This window comes from Larus michahellis, chromosome 9 (assembly GCF_964199755.1).
Source record: "Larus michahellis chromosome 9, bLarMic1.1, whole genome shotgun sequence".
NCBI lineage: Eukaryota > Metazoa > Chordata > Aves > Charadriiformes > Laridae > Larus > Larus michahellis.
In genome coordinates, this window is record NC_133904.1 from 27,646,293 (window position 1) to 27,672,440 (window position 26,148).

A 26,148-nucleotide genomic window follows, 5' to 3' on the forward strand; every position below is an offset into this window, starting at 1 on the left:
CCGGGCAGGAGAGCGGGTGAGCTTAAGGTGTGCTCCATTGCTTTTGGGAAGACTGTGATGAGGCACTACATTTTATCCTGTGGCAGCTTGAAGGTTCTGTTTGAAGCACTGCTGTTGGCCATGTCCGCTGGATGGCCCCGCGCTGTTTCCCGGAGCAAGGGTAGGAGGAGCTCAGGGGGTACCAAGCTGCTCTGCTACTGGCTGAGCCCAGATGATGGATGGAGTATTTCCACATCACCAACAGTTACTAAATTTGCTCCACTTGGAACCATTGAGCTGATCTTGCTTGGAGATAGATTTGTTAATGTGTTTCCTGACAGCGATCAATAATTTATTTTACATTCATTGTGACCTTTCATCGGGAGCGAACGTAAAGAGGGATTACTTGTCTATAAGAATGATGGATTGCTCAGAAAGGCTGAGGGATTTGGGTCTCTTCAGTCTGGAAAAAAGACGACTGAGGGGGGATCTTATCAACGCTTATAAATACTGAAAGGGTGGGTGTCAGGAGGATGGGGCCAGGCTCTTCTCAGTGGTGCCCGGGGACAGGACAAGAGGTAACGGGCACAAACTTGACCATGGGAAGTTCCACCTCAACATGAGGAGGAACTTCTTTCCTGTGAGGGTGGCAGAGCCCTGGCACAGGCTGCCCAGAGAGGTGGTGGAGTCTCCGTCTCTGGAGACATTCCAAACCCGCCTGGAGGCGTTCCTGTGCCACCTGCTGTGGGTGACCCTGCTCTGGCAGGGGGTTGGACTGGATGGTCTCCAGAGGTCCGTGCCAACCCTGTGATTCTATGATTGATTCTATGATTCTATGAAAGCCCACTTAGCAGCTTAATTTCTGGAGAACCAGAGCACAGAGTTGGTGCGCTGCTTTTTTGATGTTCGGGGAGGTAAGAGGCAGCTCTCCTGCCGGGACACGGCCGGGATGTGTTGCAACCAGCTTCGGCCAGATCTTAGGACTTTCACATGAGCCACTGCTCCAGAGATCAGCATGAGCATTTGTTAAAGGCAAGCAAAATCTGGCTTTTAATACTTCTCTCATGATAGTAAAAATAATATATGACAGAAGTTTGTACCTTGTTTTGATATCGTAGTGATAAATGATAATTTATTAAGGCATAGAGAGGTTGTTAGACTTCCAAATTTTCTATCCTTAGTGGAAATTATAAGGAATCGAAGCTGCATTGCTTTATTCTACATGGAAAAACACTCCCAGGTGCCAAGCTAGCGTACAGGTTATGCCGTGTGCCTTGAGCAACGGAGCAGTGCGGTGCGGTGCTGCCCGGCTCTATCGCCTTATCCAAAGCCATCCTCTCCCTGTTGCTCCAGGGGGAATTACACCTGTCAGCCCTCCACCTGGCCCAGGCCCCATGTCCTGCGTCCCAGTTGAACGGTTCCGGCTGGAGCAGTTTCCTCTGCCAGCACGCGTTCCATGTCCATCCCCACCTGTGGGAATGGGAAGGAAGATGAAAGCAATTTTTTTTATCCCACTGCATTCCTGGCAAGGCAAGGAGCTTCCCGTTTCCTCTTTGTGATAAGAAAGACCTGTATCACCAGTTTTAGGAGTCAAAAGGAAGGCAACGCTACTGAAGTTTGAGAGAAAAAGTATTTTTTAATTAATTTTTTTTTTAAATCCTCTTGTGTTCTGAAAGCTGACCTGCGGTCATACAAGAGGAGTCAGTGCCATTGGAGAGCGAGGAGCAAAAGCGTGTAAGTGTACAATGATGAAGTGTTTAGCCTGGAGGGTGCACCATCTGCAGAGGTGGAAGTTGTTATCTGACGTGACTGGTAATCCCATGCAAAAAGTGCTGTTGCGGTTTATTGCCCAAACTAGAAGAACAGCGAGGACGTGCAGAAGACATTGATTAACCCAGCGTTTCTCTTGGCTGTTGGAACTTGTATATGTAAATAAGAATGTAATTATTTCCTGCATCGTAAAGCATCCCCAAAGCTCAATGCTGGTACATTCTGCTGTATAGACATTTCAAAAAAAAAAAGAGACTGATGGGAATGACATTAAGAGCCCTACTGTAGTGCATTTTGGCAATGTGTAGATTTGAAGCCGAGTGATGTATTTTTGTTTTTTTTCCTCTGACATTTGTTGGAAGCATTTCCTTATTTGCACTACTTCACTTACTGCCTAACAGTGAAAAAGAATTACGTTTGGCTATTTTTTTCTAAGATTGTAAAAGCTAGGAAAAGAAGACAAACCTTGGAAAAGTGAGGGTAAATATACAAAGATGGCTTAGAAAAATCAGATAACTGAGATTTGGACTTTCTGAAAATCTATGACTCAAACTTCAGATTCTCGTCCCTCTCCAGACTGTCTCAAAATGTGTATAAGAAATTAAGAAAAAAGCAATGCTGGGAAAGAGTACAACTCAAAAATTAAGTTATAAATACATATGTCAAGGAGAGCAAGCAAGGAAAGACTTTACAAGAAAATTCCTGTATAACTTACAAATGAAGGCTGTTGGGGAAGAACTCCTGAGTTACCAAAGAAACAGTTTGACGGAGTCCTGCACCGAGTTCTCGGGCGCAACCTGCAGCCTTCCCCAGCTCCCCAAATGGCTCTCCACTGCCACTAAGGAAAAGAACTCACTGGTTGTTTGATATTTCATTATAATATTTTATAGCATAAAGAAATCAGTTTTAAAAATAGCTATTCCTCCAAATCTAAAATTCTGCTTCATTGAGGTTGGCTGGAGGAAAACCACGATAAACTACAAAATAACTTCTGAGGAAATGACAAGTTGCACTGCTGTTTATTTTCTTTGACTGAAATCCTTCGACGTAAGGGCTGTCGTAAGGCAGCCCTTACGTAAGGGCTTCGTAATCCTTCGACGTAAGGCTGGGACTGGCAGACTGCAGTCGGTGAAGGTCATTATTTGTCAGTGCTTATGTGCCCAAGGAAGGCTTCCAAAATGATTTAGCCAACTGAAGATGAAGAGGTCCTTGTTACAAATGTAAATTTGCACAAGAAGGACATGGACCTGTTGGAGCGGGGCCAGAGGAGGCCACAAAGATGATCCGAGGGCTGGAGCCCCTCTGCTGTGAGGACAGGCTGAGAGAGTTGGGGGGGTTCAGCCTGGAGAAGAGAAGGCTCCGGGGAGACCTTCGAGCCCCGTCCAGTCCCTGAAGGGGGCCTACAGGAAAGCAGGGGAGGGGCTGTTGGCAAGGGCATGTAGCGATAGGACGAGGGGCAATGGTTTTAAACTAGAGCAGGGTGGGTTTAGATGAGACATTAGGAAGAAGTTCTTTACAGTGAGGGTGGTGTGACACTGGCCCAGGTTGGCCAGAGAGGTGGTGGAGGCCCCATCCCTGGAGACATTGAAGGCCAGGCTGGATGAGGCTCTGAGCAACCTGATCTAGTTGAAGATGTCCCTGCTGACTGCAGGGGGGTTGGACTAGATGGCCTTTAGAGGTCCCTTCCAACCCAACACATCCTGTGATTCTATGGTTCTATGAAATGTTGCAATCGTACAAGATTCTCAAGACAAGGTGAGTAACATGTTTTGTGTGTCCACCAGAACTTACGCCCTGGGCAATGGACCCCATTGCCCAGGGCGTAAGTTCTGGTGGACACACAAAGGGGAGCCATGGGCTGGCTGATCCTCCCTTCACCCAGTCGTACGGGGCCGGCACGAAACAGCAGGTAAGATCTGGTATTTCTTTAAAAGAGTAACTCGACCAGCAATCTTATCATGTATGAAAGGGAAAAATAGGACTAAAATGTCAGTGTTACTTTTATTTTAGTCTTTCATGTTCTCAAACTATAGAGGCTATTATAGCGCTGGACAACGTAAGGATGTAAAGCAGCATATTTAGGTTAAATACTGTCTTTGGAGCTGCTATGTTAAATTTTGCAATCACTCCAAATTCCTGAGGCACTTAAACCTCCACTGGCACTGGATGGCCTCCTTTTTACCTGTATGTTAGTTACGGGCTGTACTCCCTGCAGTAGTCTTCTCTGATTTCCCCATCTTTCCTTCCACTCCTTTCACAATTCCTGTATCTTCCTGAACTCCTAAGGTTTGGATCAATTGTACCCTGAACATTTTCTGCTTCCCTCCCCCCGCCCCACGCATGATGAATTTTAATGCTCAGTGGCCAAAATAATTCCCCCTTCCTACATATTTTAATATTTTGACTGAGTCTCTCCAGTGAGATGCTCCATTTACATTGGAAATGTTTCTCTGAGAAGAGCAGTGATGTTTACGCTGATTTCTTCCCCGTTCTACTGCGGTTTTGCCTGGAAGAGAAGGGCAGGCTGTCAGAACAGGCTGTGATTCTCTGCTGCCCCGGTAATTATCATTTCCATGGTGGGAGACTGTACGGAGGGCAAAGAGAGACGAGACACTGAAAGGGGTGTCAACAAAAATTATTCGTTAGGTTGCTGATTTACCCTCATTTTTACATTTGCAGAAGTGACTGTGAATGGTGACAAAAGCTTGAAAATCGAGGCTTGCACATGCAGGGTCTATCTGTATTATAATTGTAATTTAAAACGCTAATGTGTGCCAGCACACTCCAGGCACTTATTTCCCCTTCCAAGCACAGTCCAGAACTCCGGTGTCTGGTGGGGTTGTAGTGTAAAAGCACTGACAAGGAGAGGCATTTCAAATACCTGTTTCACCAAGCTTTAATATACTTTTAGTGCCATTTTCTTATGAGGGCTGCCTGCCGCTGCCTGGGCGGGCACAGCCAGCCCTCGGTTGGCTTCAGCTGGCCCTTATCCTACCAGCGCTGGGGGGGGTGAAGAAAATAATACACATTTCTCTGCCCTAAAGCATGAGGCCAGAAGCTGGCATTTCCATTTTCCGATGTGGGCTCCGAGAGTGTCTGGTTCTTGCAGCTCCGGGCAGGGAGAGGGGCTGCGAGGCCGTCCTTCCTTGCAGGAAATATCTGGGAAATGGGAGAGGTTTTCCTTGCTGGTGTTCCTGGAAGGTGCCTGGTGCCTCCTGCGTGCAGCTGGAAGCGGAGATGGAGTAGGACAACGCAGCAGAGCACTGCTGGGACAGTGAACCTCCCTCCAGGGATTTTTATTTTGATAACCTCCTTGGGGAAATTTCCAGTTCACACCATGGTAAAACAACAAGAATAGAACGTAGGCACTCTCCGCTCTGAAAAGATTTTTTATGAGGCTTCACCAGCCTCAGCAAACATGATTTATTGCTGCTCAAATCCCTTTCTCCCTCTCAGAGACTGGAGAGCTGCTCCAGATGGTCGGATGCCCAGCAGCTTCCGTCTGCCTTGGGATGGGACGGCTGCCTCCAGGAACAGCCATGAACTGGCTGCCTGCACTCAGCAGATGTTACTTTTTACTCCAGGTTAATAAAATAACTTGGAAGAACCAGCTCCACAGGATTTGTTGTGTGTTAGTGGGGACCAGAGGAGTCAGGGAACTTTGGGAACGTACTGTGTGTGGCTGGAATCAGGCTGTCTATAGCTGGGGGTGAGGGGGAAAGTCAAGGGCTTTTAAAATACTTAAAATGGGCCCTTGTGGCCAAGAAGGCCAATGGCATCCTGGGGTGCATCAAGAAGAGTGTGGCCGCAGGTGGAGGGAGGTCATCCTCCCCCTCTGCTCTGCCCTGGGGAGGCCACATCTGGAGTGCTGTGTCCAGTGCTGGGCTCCCCGGTTCAAGAAGGACAGGGAACTGCTGGAGAGAGTCCAGGGGAGGCTACAAAGATGATCAAGGGACTGAAGCATCTCTATCATGAGGAAAGGCTGAGGGCCCTTGGGCTGTTCAGCTGGAGAAGAGGAGGCTGAGAGGGGATCTCATCAATGCTCAGCAATATCTACAGGGTGGGTGTCAGGAGGATGGGGCCAGGCTCTTCTCAGTGGTTCCCAGTGACAGGACAAGAGATAACGGGCACAAACGTGATTATAGGAAGTTCCGCCTCAACATGAGGAGGAACTTCTTTCCTGTGAGGGTGGCAGAGCCCTGGCACAGGCTGCCCAGAGAGGTGGTGGAGTCTCCGTCTCTGGAGACATTCCAAACCCCCCTGGAGGCGTTCCTGTGCCACCTGCTGTGGGTGACCCTGCTCTGGCAGGGGGTTGGACCGGATCATCTCCAGAGGTCCCTTCCAACCCTTGCCAGTCTGTATGTTCTGTGTGTGAAAATAAATGATTTTTTTATCACAAAATATTTTCAGTGTTTACTGCTTGACAAATATGCACCTCACCTTCAGTTTTAGAATGATTGTAATTTTGTGAGGCTGTTATCGTGGCATGAATATGCGTCTCTATCGGATGCAGACCATTTTCACTATAAAGTATAAATCCTGAAAGTAACCGTTTTCTAAACTGCAGCGTGCAAATGCTAAGTGGAAATAGAAAGTTTTCACATAGCGCATGAGCTCGCTTCAGGAGCTGGAAGCAGGCAGACGCTTCTCCGTCTCCAGCATGGGGCCTGGAGGAGGGGTCATGGATGGACCAGGTCCCTTGGGCAGGTGACGCGAGTCGGATCAGCTGGAGAAACGCTGCCATCCACCCACGTGTGTGGGCACCCCCCTGCGCCTCCTCACCCGCTCGCGTTACGCTCCCCAGCGACTGTCTGCAGAGCGGCAAATAGTGAATCTACCCCGTCACAAGCAATTGAAGCTTAACAGAGCTTAGTTCCTCTTCTACCCACATTCTGCGTTCGGTGCCCTAACAGCTTCTGCTGTAATGTATGGCAAACATTCAGAGCGAGTTGTTTCTAGCTCAGGCGGCCAAGGGTACGCATCATCTTTCCTTTTTAGATAAAACCAAGCCATAAAATTTCTGCACAGGAAAACCCGTTGCTCCACAGATATCGTTCTCTGCTCTAATCTGTAATACCAGTGCAAAATGATTGCGAGGTGAACATAAACATGCCCTGTCTGAACTGGTAATTTTTTCATTCTTTATACTGCTATTAGATGCTGAGAACATACATTGCCACAGCGAATTGTGTAGTAATATAGTTATCAAATATCAGATTTGCAAGCATAAATGCTTAGAATGATGTTTTGAAAGGAACTATGCTATAAGTTGATATTTAATCAGAAATGCTTGTGATTACAGTCTTGTGGTAGTTATGTATAAAGAACTTACCTTGTAAATTGCTTTATATTAGTAATTTTGTATATTTGTCTGATGTCATGTTTGTACTGTGAGATGCCTGTCAGAGAGTCTACAGCAAATTTAAGATGGATTTCTTGCAGAGAAATACATAACAGAGGCATCAAAGCCTTGTGGGAAAGTATGCTTAGAACCAGTTTATTACCGATAAAATAACATTTGAGCAACCCTAGTACAGGTATTTTCAATAAGAAATCCCTGGTGACAAAGCATGGGTCTGCTGGGTGGGGTTTCCAGCCCCTGCCCTGCTTGGCTGGCATCTCCTGGGGCTGCAAGGGACACAGTGTGGGCTTGGCGCTGGGAGCCCCAGGGAGAGCCTGGGAAAACTTGCCTGGTGTTCAGGGTGGAACCATTAGAAGAACACCGGAGCACTTGATGTGTTTGCCAAGTCCTTAGCAAAAACGTGGGTATATTCAGCTGTGAGTCGAGACAGAACCTGGGCTGTAAAAAACCCACCTGCTGTCATGTAAGCAAGCAAAGAGGGTCAGAAACTTTTTGTGTTGTTAGAAGTGTGGGATGGGCTTGAAACTTGGACAAGAGCCCAGTTAGTTGTGCATTAGAAACATTATCTGCCTTGGAAGTAAAGAGAGTTGCAAGAACATTACATCTAGAGGGACATCTTACGTGTCCAGAGAAGGGCCACGGGGATGATCAGAGGGCTGGAGCACCTCTCCTATGAGGACAGACTGAGGGAGTTGGGGTTGTTCAGTCTAGAGACAAGAAGGCTCCGAGGAGACCTTATAGTGGCCCCCCAGCATCTTAAGGGGGCCTACAAGAAAGCTGGGGAGGGACTTTTTAGGATGTTGGGCAATGGTAGGACTAGAGGGAATGGATTAAAACTAGAGATGGGTCAATTCAGACTGGACGTTAGGAAGAAATTCTTCCCCATGAAGGTGGTGAGACACTGGAACAGGTTGCCCAGAGAGGTGGTGGAAGCCCCATCCTTGGAAGTTTTTAAGGCCAGGCTGGACGGGGCTCTGAGCAACCTGATCTAGTGGGAGGTGTCCCTGCCCATGGCAGGGGGTTGGAACTAGATGATCTTTAAGATGATCTTCCACCCAAACCATTCTGTGATTCTATGATTCTATGTGTTTTATAGCTATGGTCTATTCAAATGGCAAATTTCGCTTTATTTCTAATGGAAATAAGCAAGTAAAAAGGCGAAGAACTCACTATTACAACCTGCTTTTTGTAAAACACTGTGGGTGAGCACATCCAAAGACTCGAGTTATTCTGTTTGGGAACAGTTATGAAATATCCAGCGTGTCGCTACGTCCGTGTCTCTTCTCAGCAGAGATGCTTTCCTCCCACAGTTTTGAAAAGATAAGTGGAGATTGGTGCTGGCTCATGTGAGAGGTCATTTTCAAGGACAGAAGTAGGAAAAATGTACACAAAAAATGCTTTCTAATGCAAATGAGATGCTGAATTTCTTGTCAGCTTGGGTGTAGCTATGGGTTGGTTCTCTGTGCCTGAATGTGCTTCCGTTGCTGTTGCTGGTATGAAGAGAGCAGAAGTGAACCTGAAACTGCCCACAGCAAAATCTGTTAGAGAGTTACTAAACCAGAATCTCTCTCCCTCTGAGATAGATGCTGCACTGGCTCTGATACGCCAATTTCAAAAATTTCCAGGTAAGGAACAGCTTTAGAAGCAAGAAGTGTTGGAGATGTGCAACTCTCGGATGGTGTGGTACGGTCTCAAAGGTTGTTTAACATGGTCTCAAGGGTCACTTAACCTTTTCTTTAGGGTTAAAGGTGGCATCTTTCAAGCCAAGGACATTTACCAAGCCGAAGTTACCGAGCTGCTGTGAGGAGATGCCGGCAGCCGTGGCTGGAAGGCTACCTATGGTTTCATAATTAGTTTTGCACCAAGTGCTGCCCTGAATTGCATTGCTGAAATTCCTACAACTTCATTAGGGTTGACTGGGTTTAGCTAAGGCATTATTTGCCCTAAAATTACCTACAGTGAAAAATTTGCTGAATGATGGGGGTTCAGTAATTAAAGGTGTGTTTACAGGAAACAATACAGGCAGAACGGCAGAGGAGCAACAGTTCCCAAATCAGAGCTGCAGCCACATGAAAGCGAGAAGATGACTGTGAAGAAACTTCAGGGTTCCCATGCTGCAGTGTTACGGGAGCAGGTGAAGCAATTCTGAGCTTTCCAGTAGCAATCGCTATGGTCAGGAGAGCAACTTGGGGTTGGCCTTTCACTTGCTAATAACGCTGGTCCCAAATTAATCCCTTGGAGAACCCAAGGAGATGTTTTTGTATATCTACAGTTAAGTCTATTGCTGCTTCTTGCTGTCCTCCTGTCTCTTCCAGCAGCTCTCCTGAGGCACTGTGCTCCTGGAGAGAGCCCCCGTTAGCAGAGCTCCTGCCACTGTGTGCCCCAGCCCCTCCGTCCATCTGTCCGTCCATCCATCCGTCCGTCCATCCGTCCAGCTGTTCATCCCAGAGTCCCTGCGTCCCAGAGTCCTGAGGGAATTGGCTGATGTAGTTGCCAAGCCACTCTCCATGATATCTGAATAGTCGTGGCAGTCAGGCGAAGTCCCCTGTGACTGGAAAAAGGGAAACATTACACCCATTTTTGAAAAAGGTAGAAAGGAGGACTCTGGGAACTACCGCCCTGGCAGCCTCACCTCCGTGTCTGGGAAGATCATGGAACAGATCCTCCTAGAAGCTATGCTAAAGCACGCGGAGGACAGGGAGGTGATTCAAGACAGCCAGCAGGGCTTCACCAGGGGCAAGTCCTGTCTGACCAACCTGGTGGCTTTCTACAACGGAGTGACTGCATCAGTGGACAAGGGGAGAGCTACGGATATCATCTACCTGGACTTCTGCAAGGCCTTTGACACAGTTCCCCACAACATCCTTCTCTCTAAGTTGGAGAGATACGGATTTGATGGGTGGGCTGTTCAGTGGATAAGGAACTGGTTGGATGGTCACATCCAGAGGGTGGTGGTCAACGGCTCGATGTCCAGATGGAAAGGGGTGACAAGTGGTGTCCCTCAGGGATCCGTACGGGGACCAGTGCTGTTCAACATCTTCATCAATGATTTAGACAGTGCGATCAAGTGCACCCTCAGCAACTTTGTCGATGACACCAAGCTGAGTGGTGCGGTTGACAGGCCAGAGGGACGGGATGTCATCCAGAGGGACCTGGACGAGCTAGAGAGGTGGGCCAGAGCAAACCTTATGAAGTTCAACAAGGCCAAGTGCAAGGTCCTGCACTTGGGTCGGGACAATCCTCGTTATCAATACAGGCTGGGGGATGACATGATAGAGAGCAGCCCTGCGGAAAAGGACTTGGGGGCCCTGGTGGATGAAAAGCTGAACATGAGCCAACAATGTGCACTCACGGCCCAGAAGGCCAATCGCATCCTGGGCTGCATCAAAAGAAGCGTGGCCAGCAGATCCAGAGAGGGGATTCTGCCCCTCTACTCCGCTCTGGTGAGACCCCACCTGGAGTACTGTGTCCAGCTCTGGAGCCCTCAGCTCAAGAAGTACATGGACCTGTTGGAGCAGGGCCAGAGGAGGCCACAAAGATGATCCGAGGGCTGGAGCCCCTCTGCTGTGAGGACAGGCTGAGAGAGCTGGGGGGGGGTTCAGCCTGGAGAAGAGAAGGCTCCGGGGAGACCTTCGAGCCCCTTCCAGTCCCTGAAGGGGGCCTACAGGAAAGCAGGGGAGGGGCTGTTGGCAAGGGCATGTAGCGATAGGACGAGGGGCAATGGTTTTAAACTAGAGCAGGGTGGGTTGAGATGAGACATTAGGAAGAAGTTCTTTACAGTGAGGGTGGTGTGACACTGGAAGAGGTTGGCCAGAGAGGTGGTGGAGGCCCCATCCCTGGAGACATTGAAGGCCAGGCTGGATGAGGCTCTGAGCAACCTGATCTAGTTGAAGATGTCCCTGCTGACTGCAGGGGGGTTGGACTAGATGGCCTTTAGGGGTCCCTTCCAACCCAACACATTCTGTGATTCTATGATTCTATCCATCCACCCATCCATCTGTCCATCTCTCCGTCCGTCCATCCATCCGTCCATCCACCCATCCCCCTCTCCCTCCCTCCCCCCGTCTCCCCCTCCCGCCCCGCCGGCGCAGAGACCCCGCCCCTTTCCCCTGCCCCGCCCCCTCCCGCCACCGCCCCGCCCCCGGACACGCCCCTCCCACCGCCCTCTGCCCCCCGCCTCCGCCGCTGCCCCGGTGCGCATGCGCCGGGGCCGTGCTGGCCGCCATGTTGGCGCGGGCGGTGATGCGCCGTTGCCGGGGGGCGGGGCTAGGCGGCGGCGGGCGGGCGCGGGGAGTGGGGCCGCGCTCGGCAGTTCGGGGACGCTGCGGAGCGGGGCGGGTGGCCGCCGCCCGCAGGTGAGCAGTGGGGAGATCGCTGTCGGGTTCTGGCTCGCCCGGGGTCCCGGAGGGGCCGGGGAGCCTGTGCCTTGCGGGGCCTATGTGGCCGGGGGGAGCGGGGCCGGGGCCGGGGCCGGGGCCGGGGCCGGGGCCGGGGCCGGGCCGGCGGGGGGCGGCTCCCTTCAGCCGGGGGTTACCCTGAGGAGGGGGGAAGGAGCGGGGCGCGGGGCTCCCTGCCTGCAGGGGGACGCTGGGGTGCCCCGGTTGCGCTGGAGGACGGACACACACCTCTGTGCAAGGCGTGTGGCCGTGGGGGGAGACGCGGTTTTGCGGGGAGGAAGAGGGGCCCCTCCGTGCAGCCCAGTGCCGTGGCTCGGGGGGTGCGGGGGTGGCTCGGGGGCGGTGGGCGAGCGCCCGTGGTGTCTCCGGGCGGGAGTCCCGGGGGCAGCGGGCGGGCTCTGCGCCGCTCCCAGAGCGGGTCCTCAGCTCCCCTGGCCCTGGCTCGCGGTCCTCGCGGCGGCGTTCTGCCCACCCCGGCCCCTCCGCTCCTCTGCCTTCATTGTTCCTGCCCCTGGAACGGGCCGGGTGCGGGCGGGAGTTCTGGGGACTAGTTCTGAGATGGAGATGTGACCGGAGGTTGTAATTAACCTGCCGGTGTCCTCCTCTCCCTGTTCGCGTAGAATTTAGGGCAAGCTCTGTTTTTACTAGGTACCGCTCAGGACTTTTTGCCTCCGTATGGAAAGTGCGATATTAACTCGAGAGCCCTCGGAGCCTTGGCTCGGGTCCTTCGTGTAATCCGGGAGATGCAAGGTGCACGGCTTTTTCAGTTTTGTCCGGCAAAAGAGCTCTTTACCTTGGGCGTTCTGAGCGTTAACGAAACGGATGCTGACTTGGACCTGCTGTGAAGTCTGCATCAAAAAATATCTCCCTTACCCATTTAAATATGGCTCATACATTTGAATAGAATGCCAGAGAGGAGTCGTCTTTATTCTTTCCCCAGCGAGCTACACATAGAGATAATGCTAATGAAGAACCTTCAGGGCACTCTCCCCACATCTCTGATTTCATGGCAAAGCCTGTTCTGCAATCCCATTTAATACTAGAATACGCTGCAGTGTGTTGATAGTAAAAAAAAAAAAGGTTTGGATAGTGCCTAGGATTAAATGCTGTCCTGAATGCACTTCTTGTGATCTCTTTGATTCTGTGATTTTCAAAATTGTGCTTCTAAACATTTGCCTTCACTTCTGAAGTTCAAAAAATTGTAGCGAGCTGCCAGCACAAATTAGCATGCTGCTCTGCTTCAAAGAAGCAAGACTGTTTCTGGTGAGCTTTGGCTTGACACCAGGTGTCAAAAATGAATTAAAGTGACTTTGCCCCAGCCAGCATTTTTTATTGTTGTTCAATTTTAAAGAGTTTATTCTGCTCTTCTGTAAAAGATTCACTAAACTGAAAGTCATCTGAGGCCATAGTTCAGTTCTGCAACTTGTGATGTCACTGGCACGGCTTTTGGTGATGCCAGGCATGAAGCAGATCAGAAAACTTACCCAGCTAGAAAAAAGGGATTGTGCACAGACTCCCTGATCCAGTTTGGAGTGTGATCCCACAAATGATAGGACAGGGTGTCTGCAGGGAGATGATGAGCTCTGGGATCATCTCAAACAGGCCTGTGAGGATTTGGCTTGCTCCCGGCAGGGCTGAGCGGGATGCAGCAGAGAGGGACTGTGTTCAGCTGATATGGCTACAGGGGCAGCGTGTGAGAGAGCGGTGAAGAGCTTTCATTAAGCTTTAAGGGGGCTCAGAGGAGGAGTGAAAGGTGGCTGCTGCCGGAGGGGCTGGTGCTGGCACACCAGCTGGCTAGGAGCACCCTGGGACTGAGCATACAAAGTAAAGCCTTGCTTTTGCCCCTGGAATTCTAGTAACCTTCAATGTATTTTGTTTTTTCCTTTTGTTTTGCAACAAGCTGAGAAAAGTGTTGGAGTTGCTTAAAAAAATAAAAATCAACAAAGTGTCTCACATTGAGGGTGTCTCAGTGTAATATGATGCTTGTGTATGTGTGTGTCTTTGACAGTGGCGGTCAAAGCCCAGGATGCCTGGGCATAAAGGCATAACCTCTGCTGTCTGAATTGAAAGTCCCAATGATGCTACCTCAAGGGCTGTATGTTCTTAGTGTGGTCCAGCTATTAGAAAGGGGTAATTAGTTCACACTACAAAGAAGCCTGTTGGTAGAGACTCCAGATGAATTAGCAGTGTGTTTTGCTAGGAGTGTGTCTGCTAGCACTACTGTATCACCTCCACAAACACCACAAGCAAAGCTGTCGGAAATGCTCTGCTTTTTCATAGTTGTTATATTGCTGAAGTAGCTGTCATGCTTAGTACATGGCTTTTCTTTCTTTACTCTCATAGTTGATATATCTGTGCTGGCAAAACTTTCTGAGAAACTGCACTATGTCAAAAACTGAACTATTATGAAGCATTTGTTTTAAGAGCTAACAGCCTCACTCAGAGAGTATTCGGCTGTTCCACTGTATCAATAGTACAAGACTTCTCTAGTGATGCTTAATAGCTTATGAAAGTTGACCTCGATGGCCTCGGGCTAGGTTCATAGGGCTAGGTGCCTTTATCACAGATCTGGCGTAGTGTATGTGGGTGTCAGTGTGAGTGGGAGGTAAAAGCTTAAATAGATGGGGCAACATATGTTCTGCTTTCCTTCCAAGGTTCTCTGCTTTGAGCTTTTTTTAATTCTCACAGCTGTATTGCATTGTCAGAATACTGGATGGAGACATTTTTATGGTTTTCTTTTTAACTATATTTGATGCAACAAGTTTCTTAAAATTGGGGGATTAGCGCTTTACGGATAAATTAAAAACACTAGCATGGAAAAAACCTTTTCTTAGTACATTTGCTATCCCTAAGCAAATTGTCTTTGAAAAACTAGGAAGTAATTAAGCAACTTTAGACGGTAGTCTCTGGGAGAAAAGGCATGCTTTCAGTGGGTGTTCAGGTTAGCTGACAAATTTGCTGGTTTCATCTGAATTATTTTCATACACCGTTGTCTCTAAGGGTTTTATACAGCAGTGAGTGTTTGGGGTGAAAGCACACCTACACCATACAGCGCAAATAGCCTGTATCCTGTGTCAGAAAGATCCGAGAAGGGAACTAAGCTGTAAGTGCCTTGAGATGGGAGATACAGGGAAAGGCAGCGTGTGACTTGGTGTTGGGGACAGGAGTGTTTCGGTAGTGGATTTCTTGAAAACGTCTTTTGGATTATGAGGTAGGAAGGGATCTGTTTGAACCCAAGAGGAGCTTGCAAGCTGGGACAAAATTTGTCTGACTGCTTTAATTGGCATATGTGTTTCAGAAGACTAATCGAAAGAAAATTCAAAAGATTTCCAATGTTCAGCATCCTATAATGAACTTGATGTCTTCCATCCCTGTTTTCAGAAGCTGTTTTTCAGTGAATTGGGTGTACAAATTTTTTGAAGAATGCACCAGCTACTGATTTGTGTTGTCAGTGTTTTTGCTTTAGACTTGCTGTGGCAAATATGTCATTCTGCTTCCTTCTGTGGAAACAGTGCTTTGTTGTAAATACTAACGACACCGGTCATATGATTTTCTTGGGGCTTTTGTTTTGACTTCTTTGTGATTGATGCAGCTGCTTGGTGGTGTGTTCTATAGTTGTGAAATGTGTGAGATTTGTTTTGGCAATGCCAACGTGCTTTCCATTTTTAAAACTATTCTGCTCGGTTCTTTTCATACAAAACATTTAAAATATGAGAAAGCTTATGTGCAGGTGAAAGTAGAAATGAAAGTAGATTGTGAACAGTTTTGCTTTCAAAGAAGTTCTCAGAGTTTTTGCCCCAGCTTGAAGTTGCTCAAATCTGGGGGAAAACTTAAAACATTTCCACATTAAAGAAATGCCAGGTGCCCCATGCCTGCTTGAGCTGTCAGGTTCTGCTGGTCCTTTCCAAGGGCTCTGCTCCGGAGGTGCACATGGGAGGCTGTCGACAGGGCCAAACTGCTGATGTTCTTTTGTGCAGGTGTGGATGGGACCAGAAGCGGAACTGGCTGTCAGTAGTCAAAGCAGCAGGACTATTTACCCACGATGTCAGACACCTTCCCTGGGCTCCGTCTGCCTACTGGCGTACGTACTTGTTTGTCCTGCCTCTCGGAAGTCTCCTAATTTGCCTGAAGGTGGGAGGTATAAGCCGCTTTAGGACGGCAGTTCTGTCTAAGCTGTTCCACCTTGCTACAAGAAAAACGGTCAGCACAAAGCATGTGGGAATGCGTTGCACAAATCTTACGGATAAAACCGGGGATGGGACAATTTGAGCACCTGTCCTAGCTCCGAGGGCTTAAAAGTAAATATTTTGACAGATATTGCAGTGCTCAGTATCTCAAGGTGTTAATCCCATTGTCAATGTAAATTTCCATCTTTGCAGGGAAGCGAGGGAAGAACTTTGTTCCTTTATTCTTGGTAAGAAAAAGAAACCGAGAAGGCCAATTTTATCAGTCTGTATCATTTGGAAATCGCAGACCAGGATTTAGCAAAGTGATAAATGAAAACCATAGTACATTGTAAACGAGCTTGATTACACCTCCAAGCGCAAACTGTTGTTATGAGGAAGGTGAGGTTCTGTGTCATGAAAAAAATAGAGCAGGATTTTGAGGTGTACAAGTGATAAATATTAGAGAGAATACTGTAGGTTGAAGAAAGCAAGGATAAACATGTGAATTTCAATCCATTTCCTTTTTCCTTATTGTTTTTTGGGATCTCCATGCCAGTGGTCTGTTCCGGTTTCAAGTTGAATGTGTTCCACATGCATTTCATTTAGCATCGTGGGAATTTTGATTCTTTTGAATAACTGACCTTATCTGATAATGCTAATGTGAAATATCCAGCAGTATGTTAAGATGATAATCTGAAATATCTAGCAGGTTTTTACTGCACTGGCACAAAACCCAGCTCTCTAGAGTTGAAGCTCTGTTTCTGTTATACATTGTTGTAGTATATTTTCTACGTATTTAAATAATTCAGTAAGAAATAAATGCGAAACGTTACTTTTAAACTTTAAGCTTATTCATAAACCTGTTGTGGATTGAAAATTAACCAGAAGGTTCACACTTGGAGGGCAAAATCTGATGCTAGAGGCCTTGGGGGCAGCTTGGTGCTGATGCATCTCTGGGTGGTCCTGCCTTGTTCCCGTGATCTTCTGCTGCCTCTCCCTTGGCAGAGCTAACGCTTGCGCGATTGCAGGGTAACTTCTTTCATGCTGCTTATCTCATGGGAAACTAACCCACTTGGTAATGTTTTTGTCAGTTTGCTCTCTCACCCTGTGGCTACACCTTGCTGTTGCTCTCACAGGTGGAGGCAGGAGTGGTGTGGCTGGAGGTGAGCGAGGGGGAAAGCAGGACTGCTTCTACCAGCAGGTGCTGGGAACGGAGCATCAAACTCCCCGCAGCAGGAGCGGGGCAGTGCTCCCACTTCAAACCAGTTGTGTTTCCAGATGCCTTTAAAGAGATGTTCCTGGGACTGCTGTTCTCCAGCTGGCTTTCCACCTGTGGAGGAGCCGAATGATCCACATAAATTCATGCTTTCAGTAAACTTTACATGAAAGCGTGAATTCTACACCACAGTAAGGTAGGGGGAAAGCTTTTGTCTCAGCTCTGGAGGGATCAAACATTGGCCTGCATCCTGCTCATGGATGTTCTCTGGCTCCTCCTGAAGGAAGCCAAGAGGGAGAAATGGGTTGCTCTTCTGCCGTGTCAAGTTTTGGCTTCTCAGTGCCTGACTCTCCAGTAGCTTTGTGTTATGAAACAGGCACGGTTCTGGGCAAGTCTGGGCTGCCCACAGATTTTTGAATAGAACAGAGGAAGTGAGTAGCACATCCGTTATTTAAAGAAAGCCGTGAGTGGCACTAGAATCTTACAGGCACTGGCATGTATTCTGTGTGTGTATATATTTTTTTTTTTTAGAAGCTGATTATCCACCACAGTGCCAGTGTTGTAGAAGACGTGTATTAATAGTTTATCCCCCTCCACCTCCCCTCCCTGATCATCTTTCCACTCACTGCTAGTGAGTAACTTCTTTAGTAGCAAGTAGAAGTTACAAAATACATGTGTGGTTGTATTGCTTTCATTCACTAACAACTGTATTTTATTGCTTGTTTAGGTTGGAAACTTTTAACAGGAACAGAACATAAACAGTTTTTTTCTCTTTAAAGTTGAATTTGTAATTTAGCAGTGATGTTGTTACATCTGGAAATTCAAGCTGGGCTCTTGTGCTTGCTGTTTTAAGCTTGTTTTTATACAGTGGAATTAAAGTATTTCCATCAGGGCATATGCCCTATGAGATATATTTTATATAAACTAAAGACTTTGCAAGCTTACCCTTTCAAACTGGACATTATGAATTGAACACTTGAGCTACAAAAGAATCAAACGATAAATCTAGTTACTTCAGCAATATTGAGTCGGAATTTACTAGATTGCTGGAGTTGCCTGGTGTCGCTCCCTCAGTGGCTATGCAAATCCGACCCGTCTCGTGGGGCTGCTCACAATGGTCACGGAGGAGTGATGGTGAGTGCGTAAGCATCTACTTCTCTCTTCTTCTTGAGACATTTGGGCACTATAAAATGCTGATGTCTTTAATGACAGAAGGGCTAGCGTAGGAAGTCTTGTAATCCAGGCGAGACTTGGTACCAGATTTTCCCATGAGTCTGAAAATTTTGTCCTGCATGTCCAAACAGGGAGTTTTGTTATTTAAAGGAGAGCAGTAATGAGACGATCATGTCACCAGCTAGTTTGGAGTTGGTGGAAGTGTCATTAACTCGGCCAGTTGTCTTGATGACGTTGATGGTATCACTTGGAGCAAGAGAGCCTGGCCCGTGTCTTTGCAAGCAGGCAAATATTTTTTTCAGGAATGATTTAGTAGCTTATCTTAATGTAAGGTTGAATATCTGGAGTAGTTTGCTGGGAGGCTCTAAATGGACCGTGGTACGACTCCCCTAGCATCTCCTTTTAGCTAGAGAAGATAGAGACCCTGAGGTTTTGTTTGCCTACCGCAATTCCTTAATTTTTTTTTTTCTGCTGTGTTGCTGCTCTCCGTACCTGATGCCATTTAAGAGCCACAGTGACGGACCAAGACCTTCACATGTGCAGAACAAAAGGGCAGTTTCTGTTCCCAAATCTTGTTATGCTACTGTAGTCTTTCCCCCACCTGTTATTTTTCTGGGGTTTGTGGGTGGGGTGGGTACAGTGGAGTAAAAAGATGGTTAATACTTTCGGCAACATCTTAGTAAGCATGTAGTCTAACTTTAGCCTGTGGTGGTACCATTTTTCTCTTTCAAAACTTACAGCCTTAAGGCAACTTGATGGATTTTACCTGCATCTCTTGCCTTCCTTCAAGGGCAGAGGCTTGTGTGCTGTCTTAATATCGGTGCTCACATGGCTGTCCCCACTTGTGGAGCTCCGAGTTAAGTCTTCTCTGAGAGCTTGGTGAAATTCCTTCCCTGGAAAGGACTGAGCAGATGCAAGCAAGAATTGCCCTCCTCTTCACATTCATTCTTCAGGTGGTGATGAGTATGCCACCAGCCCTAGTTTGGGATGCCAGCAGGGGTTTCTTGTCTGGTTTTGCTGTTGGCCACCATCCCCATTTGTAGGAGGAGAAGATATTTCAATAAGGCAGCTGTAAACCTTACCTCTGGCAGCTTAGACAATTGTGTGAGCTCTTCTGCAGAATGCCGACCAAAATAAGCTGGAGTGGTTTAAACAGCCTAAATAATCACTCTTTGTATCGGTTGATCCTGAGTAAATAGGTTAGAAAGTATTTAAGAGCAGCTCAGCTGGTAGCCTTCTGGCAGAGCACGGGGACAAGCAGCTGAGGGTGCTGAGCTCTTCCCCAGCACAGCTGTATCTGGAGGAGGAGATCCAAACCTGGGGCAGAGGTTCACGAGCTAAAGGGCTGCTCGAGAGGCAGAAATGTGGCTTCTCCCCTGCAAACCACCCTGTGAAGTTACAAGTGAAGTAAGAGAATCCCAGTTCATCGTCCTCATAGGGAATGAAAGTGTTTTCTAGTCAGGCTGTAGTGATCTGGTGTGGAGTGAAAGAAGAAGTGGTTAAACGTAGACGTGGTTTGTGGGGACGCACAGGGTGGCAGCAGTGCTAGCCCTGCTGTGGCAGTGGTGTGGGGTGGCTGTGCCAGTGTCCTGTCTTCCCCACCTGCGTACCGAAAGGTCCGTGCTGTGGTTATAACCAGCTCCCATTATTAGTTCAGATTGTTTGTTCATTATTAAAATTAATGTTAGGAGGGAGTTGGGCTGGAAAATGTGAATGTGCAAGAGAAGAGGTTGCATGGCAACACTTTACAGTCCTGAACATGGAGTCAAGAATAAATAATGGTGGAAAAAGAAATGGGAGGAGGGAAAAATGAGTGGGTTGGAGGAAAAAGCGCTATCTTTGTATTGACTTTATTGTTTCAGTGCCATCCCAGATGCATCTAACAAGTCCGACATTGTTTGAGATTTTCATTACTGAGAGCCTTTCACAAGCCCAGTTAGGGCTGCGTGCGGCTGGAGGAGCCTGGCACGGCATCACAGAGATGCAGGTTACGCAGAACCCGCTGACAGGCGGTGGTGGATCTTACCCGCAGTTTCAGAGAGCTTCTTGCCACCGGGTACTACCCTCTAACTTCTTGTCTTTCTGGCTTTCTTTACCAAAGCAACCCAAGAGGCTTCCTGATGACTTGTCTGTGTCATCCCTGACACAGTAATCTTTTAATTCTGGAACATGCGTCTAGCTGTTGGCTGTTGTACGTAGGTGTGCAACTATAGAACGCAAAATAATCGGACACATTTTAAGGAGGAGTATCAAAAGGAAGACAGCTTCATGAAACAAGACTGCAGTAGCCTGTCTAAGCTTCGGGTAACTCCTTTGTTTTGGTTAAGAAGTTTGAATGTCCCATAGTGCTTCTTATCTGTTACTATTGGTTAACTTGCGGTTTGCTATGGGATTTTGTTGTTGGTATTGTTTCATTGATTTAGCTGGATGAATAACTTAACGTTGGCCAAGGGCTTGTAATTGAAAAAAATGTTGTTCATTCATTGGATTATTGAAGTGACCCTCACTTACTGGTGTAACTGAATGTGAGACCACGAGTTGCCAAGTGTAATGTTTCAGTTTTTTCTTTTCTGAGAGGAAACACAGAGGAAGTGAAAGCCGGCAGCATTGTTGCCAGCATTTCCTCACTCTGCTTTACGTTTGAGTGAATAAAAAAAATGACTGCCATTGCACATGACAATGCTGCTAATTCCTCTTTGCATTTGGGGGTAACTGGCTGCTTTTTTCCTTTTCAATTGGAGATGATATCTTTTCAGCATGAAAAAGAAAAGCAGCGTCTCCTGCCAACTCCTGCTCCCCGGTTGTTCCAAATGGCCGTGCAGCTTTTCGCTGTAACTTCGTGCTATCGCAGCTCCGTTGTGACCGATGCTCTTTCTGCAAGCCCAGCCTGACAGCTTCCTGCCATGACAGCAACTCTGGGGTGAATTTATGGAAAGTGTACTTGGCTTAGTATTGTGAAGGAAGGCATTACTTCTGTTTGGACTTCTGTACCTCCTGTAACTTGTATAAATGTAGGGATTTATGTAAAATGGTGTCTCTACTTCTGAGATACACAGATAGACTGACTAGTTTAAAAGCAAAAAAGAGCTCTGGCACTTGTTCTTCTGCACTATGGTTGAAATTGATTTTTATTTAAAGCTGTGGTCTTGCGGAATTGTGTATGAAATCCTCTGTATACATGGAAAAGAGCAGGACGCCACAGATTTGTAGTGAGTTGTGTGAACTTTCCCTCCAGGCAAGCAGTGGGGCTATCCAATTTTCCACTCGCAGTGGAGACAGAGCTCAAAGAGCTGCAGAAGCCAATAGTTAACTCCATTGGAGATGCTGTACCCTGCAGTTCTTTAAAATAACATCTACAGTGAATAATAGTGTGCAAACATGTGTGACAATTTTTTTTTCTCTTCCTGAACCTTGTTCTAGATGTCAAAATTAACCTGGACTCCTTGGGAATGGCGAAACATAGCCCTGGGATCCTGCCATGAACAGTAAGAAAGCTGAGATGCTTTGTGTATGCAAATAATTATTTTTTTTTTTTTAATGGCTAAACCCCAATACACTGTTCCTGTTCAATTGCCATAACTAGGCAGCATGTTGTGTAGTTCAGCGTGGATGTGCTCGCAGGGTTTCGTGCAGTAAAGAGGCAGTACAGTGAGTCTTTGGGAAACAACACTGGGCCAGTCTCTGCAGCCAGTATCACACTGGAGATGGGGAGGCTTCTGCGGGTGGTATGTTAAGAAATTATTGAGGTGCTAGCTGAAGGACGCTTTCCTGGAATGCGGAATTATATTGTGAGACTCCATTGTTATCTAGCGTATGATTATATTGAGACTCCAGTGTCACGGGATGTCGTTAACGCAAATTAGTTTGAAATGGGATTTGAGTAATTGGCAGAAGACAAAAGTGAACTGCAGAGTGGTAAAGACTGCATTTGGGATGCAGTTTGTGGGAGGAAGCTCTCCCATCCCTGGCTGAGGGAAGCTGTCAGAGCGCAGCATGATTTTGCTCTCGCTGCTCCAGAATTGGCGGCTGTTAGACAGGTAGCTTGGCTAAACGGGTCTTCGGTCCGAGCTTCCACATCCGGCTTGTGTGTGGTGTTTTCCTCATGTGAAACAGCATTTAATAGATGCTGATTAAATGGTTTATGCATCCAAGAAAGCAGGCACCTTTAAGGATATTCTTGAGTGTCGATGAGAATACTGGGATATTTTTGTGTTGTTGGTAGACTGAAACTTTCAAGTTTGAAGAATACATAAATATTTATGTATGTATGTGCTCTGTATTTTTGACATAGCCCTTTCCAGATGTTGCAGTAGTCATCCTTAAATTGATGCATTGAAAATGATCCTGATGAGTTTTCCCAGTACAAAATAGATGACTTAGTGACTGTGCGTGTGAGTAGTGTGCTTGTAAAGTGTAAATTTTCAGCAGATGCTGTTGATGCTATTTGTCAGCCTTTACCGGGACAGAAAGTAGAAGGCTTTTGTATTGTTAATTATCATGATTTGGGTATTGTCAATTGGAAATGAATAGCTCTTGGAAACTCTTGTATCTAAACTCTTCACAGCAGTTTAAATGCTTAACATGCAAATGTTCAAACTAAAAATATTTCTTTCTTTTTTTTTTGTAGAACTCTAACCATGTAATGTTCAATTCTTCCATGAGAGCAGTGTTTCATCAGGGCTTTCAAAAGCTGGTTGATATATATATATATATATCTCTCTCAGAACTCTCCTTTGGTGAAAGTACTGTAATTGTTAAATTGTTGTGGATCAAATTATGTAGCCTGAGGTCATTTATTAGAACAATTGATAAAGACAGGGGAAGCTTTGTGCAAAATAGTGCATGTAACACAAGGAGATACTGTTAAGGCTGATTGCTTTCAGCTTTTTGAGAAGTCTTTCAGCTTAGCTGAAAAAGATGAATGTATATATTTGTAGATTATCAAGTAGTTTTGAAATCTTAGTAGAATGCAGCTAAAGCTTCCATTCAGTTTTTCTGATCGTGGGTAGACTGAGCCAACAATTGAAGCTGTGCTGCTCGGAGGTAAAACATTCGTTCACTTTAGACTGTCCTATTCATCAAACTTCGCTGTTTGAAAGGTAAGGCAGGGAACATTGCTGTTCATGGGTTTGTTCTGACAAAACCTTGTGATTTCTTGTGGAGTTGAGAACAAATGTACGTAATGTCAGAGAATAATCACGCATGTACAGTGTAGTTAAGAGGAATTTTAAGGATGGGAATGATTCCTGGTACATCTAGAATGGTCTGGGGCTTTTTGTTCCCTGCCAGTCAGTTATCCAGAAGTTGTGTGGCTTCTCCTCTGGCTCTTCTTTTGAGGCGGTGATTGGGGCCAAAAGAACTGGACTACTGTTGTACTGGTGTTCAAGGTCTTCGTGTTTGGGAGGTTCTTAATGTCCATTTCTAGGACAAAGAGTGTTAGAAATCCAAATCTTATCTTTGCTATTAATCCTGTAGTGTTAGAAAATGTCCACGTGCTACTAAGTAATACGCTAAATTACTGACATGTGAAACGCATCTTATTCAACTCTCATGTCAGTCGTTTAGCTTACGATAAGCCAGTGAGTGGTGTGTGCTGTGCTCTGGATAGCCTCGTGACCCAGTATTTCCTGAATTATCAGTTCAGTGGTTGTGTCTTTTTAAGGTATGCTCAAAATATCTGTTAGGAAAAAAAAAAAAAAGGAGAACTAATGCCTTGAAGTTGATCTGCAGCCTGGCGTTCCCCTAGCTTCCACCTTCTCCCCTTAACAGCACTCCAGGATTAGTAAGCTTGCTGATGGTGATGGGTGTTTGAAATCCTGCTGACTAACTTGATCCAGAAGCATTTTTCCCAGTCCTTTATTTGCATATGTAGATTATTTTTTTTTCCAAGGATGTGGCTCAGATGAAACCTGCAGGTAAAGGATGTGGCTGAGGAACGTAACAGCAGGTGGGAAGGCTCAGAGTTTAGTGGAAAGTGATCCCAAGGTGGCTTGTCACATGGATGCTTGAGTGGTAGCTTAAGGAAATACCATGGATTTAATTTCTCAGTGAAGCAGGTGGCTCTGATACTCTGGTGTGTGATATAGGAGATGGGTACCAAAAAGTTTTACAGCAGAAAATGGGAAAGTGGGCTTTCGCGTTCTGAGCTTTTTTGCTTTTACTGTCAGATAATGTATGCTGGCTATTGAAAAGTCACTTCTGAAGACAGGAAGATTTCAGTCTACTGAAGTTTGCATTATTTTACTAGGAAGCTTCACAGGATTTCACCTCCAGCTGTTACCGCTTGTTTTCAGTCCGGTGTGAACTGGCCTTTTCATTAACTCTTCCAGAGCAGTGTTTAGGTGATGCCTCTCAATCTGTGGCATACGCTCCCCAGAGTGGAGCCCCTGACAAAGGGAAGCGATCTGTGTAGGCTGAGAGTCACAACTCCGTACTTTCAGGGCTCTTGAGATCTCTGGCCATAACCATGGAGGCAGAAGCCCATGTTGCCTTTAACTGAATTGCCTTTAATGGAAGATGCTTGCCGTATAGTCTGGACACCCACAAACAGGAGCAGGGGCACTGTCACCGGTAGGGACCTGCTCTGGATTGTGGCTGTGGTGACAGCAGCAGGACAAGAGCGTTTCGGGCAGCTGCCACTGCCCGGCCATCTGTGCGCCGCGCACCGCTCTGAGCAGTGTTGGAGCTGCAGCTGTGGATGAAGAGACAGTAAGACGTTTGGGCCAAGGGCAGAAGAGGGAGCAGCGCGGCTGTCCGAGCAGCAAAGCCGATGTCAAGCCCAGGGGATTGCTGACCTGGCAGGGCTGCGTGGCTCTGGCAGGGAGCTGCCTTATCTCACTTGGGGTCTCCTGTGCTTTGGGACACTGGTCCCTGCTGCCTCCTTGTCCCCTCCTGGTGCTGGCACCTTAAACTCGCTGTCATTGCGGTGTGTTATCTGCAGCCACCTCCTTGTCCCCCTCTCCTTTGGTCCCAGGCTGGGACTGCTCTGTGTGGAGCTGGTCTCGTTAGGGCTCAACCTAATGGGAGGAAAGTCCCATTCCCTGGGGCTGGATCACACGGTGCTGTAACTGCTGAAGCTCCTGATTTTAAGAGCATACTATAGGGGCATCCGATGTGGCATAGCATTTTCCTGCTGCGTATGGGGCCGTTGTAAACTGCAGGTGTTTTACTTGGGTGTGATTTATGAGCAGTGTATTAACAGTTCGATCTCCAGAGAACTGTTTTCTCTTGCTGTATGAGTGAAATACTATACTGAGAAGCTTTTTTTTTATGCATAAAATATTACTGAAAACTTCTAGGTTTGTGGGAACACGCTGAAGCTTGGTGTATTTTGTGTTCCTAAAATAGGTCGAATAAAATTTTTATTGAACAAATTGTTCGAGTACATTAACAAAGGACAGTACGGAATTGCAGATAATGAGCCATGGTAGTGTGGCTTTTGGTGGGTTAAACTTACTCATTTAATACAATTACAAAATTTCTGTTAGGATAAGATCTGTTCTGCTACCTAGAGTTGTATTTCAGCTGTTTCTTGGCTTCCTTTAGGATGCTGAGGTTTTCAAGATGCAGTACCTCGGCTGACTGAAGCAAATTGGTGGTTTCAGTTGTATCTTCTGTAGTCTAAGATACAGGGTTTCTTTTCTGTGTGGACTTGGTTTTTATTGAAAGCCTTTAAATACTTATATACTTCCAGTTTGTAGGTGGAACATAGCAATGATTCTACTTGTTAATTATTGATTATCAGGTGATATGTGATATATGTTAATGCTGCTCTCAGGTAATGCGACTCTGGTGCCTTTTATAAAAACCAGGAGGTTGCGGTGATGTCCAGAATTGTGTACAAAGTTCAAGCTGAAAATGCCTGCATCAGGCTATTGTACTTTGAAGATAAAAATGCCCTTTTAAGGGTGTGCTGGTCTGTATTTGGAGAGAGATACTTCTTATTTAGAGATTCAAGCAGCTCTTTGAAGAGCGCTGCTAAAAGGGACAGTGCTGCTGCCTTCTGCCTGTGGCTGGGTGGGGGACGCGTGGCCGTCCCCGGCAGCGGGTGGCAGCTCCTGGTTTGCGGGTTCAGCACAAGGCAGG

The 26,148-nt window shown here is 46.8% G+C and overlaps 1 protein-coding gene across 21 annotated transcripts in view; it reads left to right on the forward strand.

Annotated features, from left to right (window-relative positions):
- The first annotated feature begins 11,366 nt into the window (after positions 1-11,366).
- The window catches only part of KLHL13 (kelch like family member 13), an 89,545-nt gene continuing 74,763 nt past the window's right edge, over positions 11,367-26,148 (forward strand). For 3 of the 21 annotated variants that reach the window (XM_074600192.1, XM_074600182.1, XM_074600171.1), the window contains exons 1-3: positions 11,380-11,466; positions 15,486-15,589; positions 21,484-21,548. Coding sequence is in view for 6 of the 21 variants with exons in the window: in XM_074600171.1 (XP_074456272.1) it covers positions 15,551-15,589; positions 21,484-21,548 (104 nt within the window). In the remaining 15 variants the exon portion in view is untranslated. Of the gene's footprint in view, positions 11,467-12,239; positions 12,259-15,485; positions 15,590-21,483; positions 21,572-26,148 lie in introns of those variants that run through there. The other 18 variants (XM_074600188.1, XM_074600190.1, XM_074600179.1 and 15 more) reach the window with 16 other exon arrangements.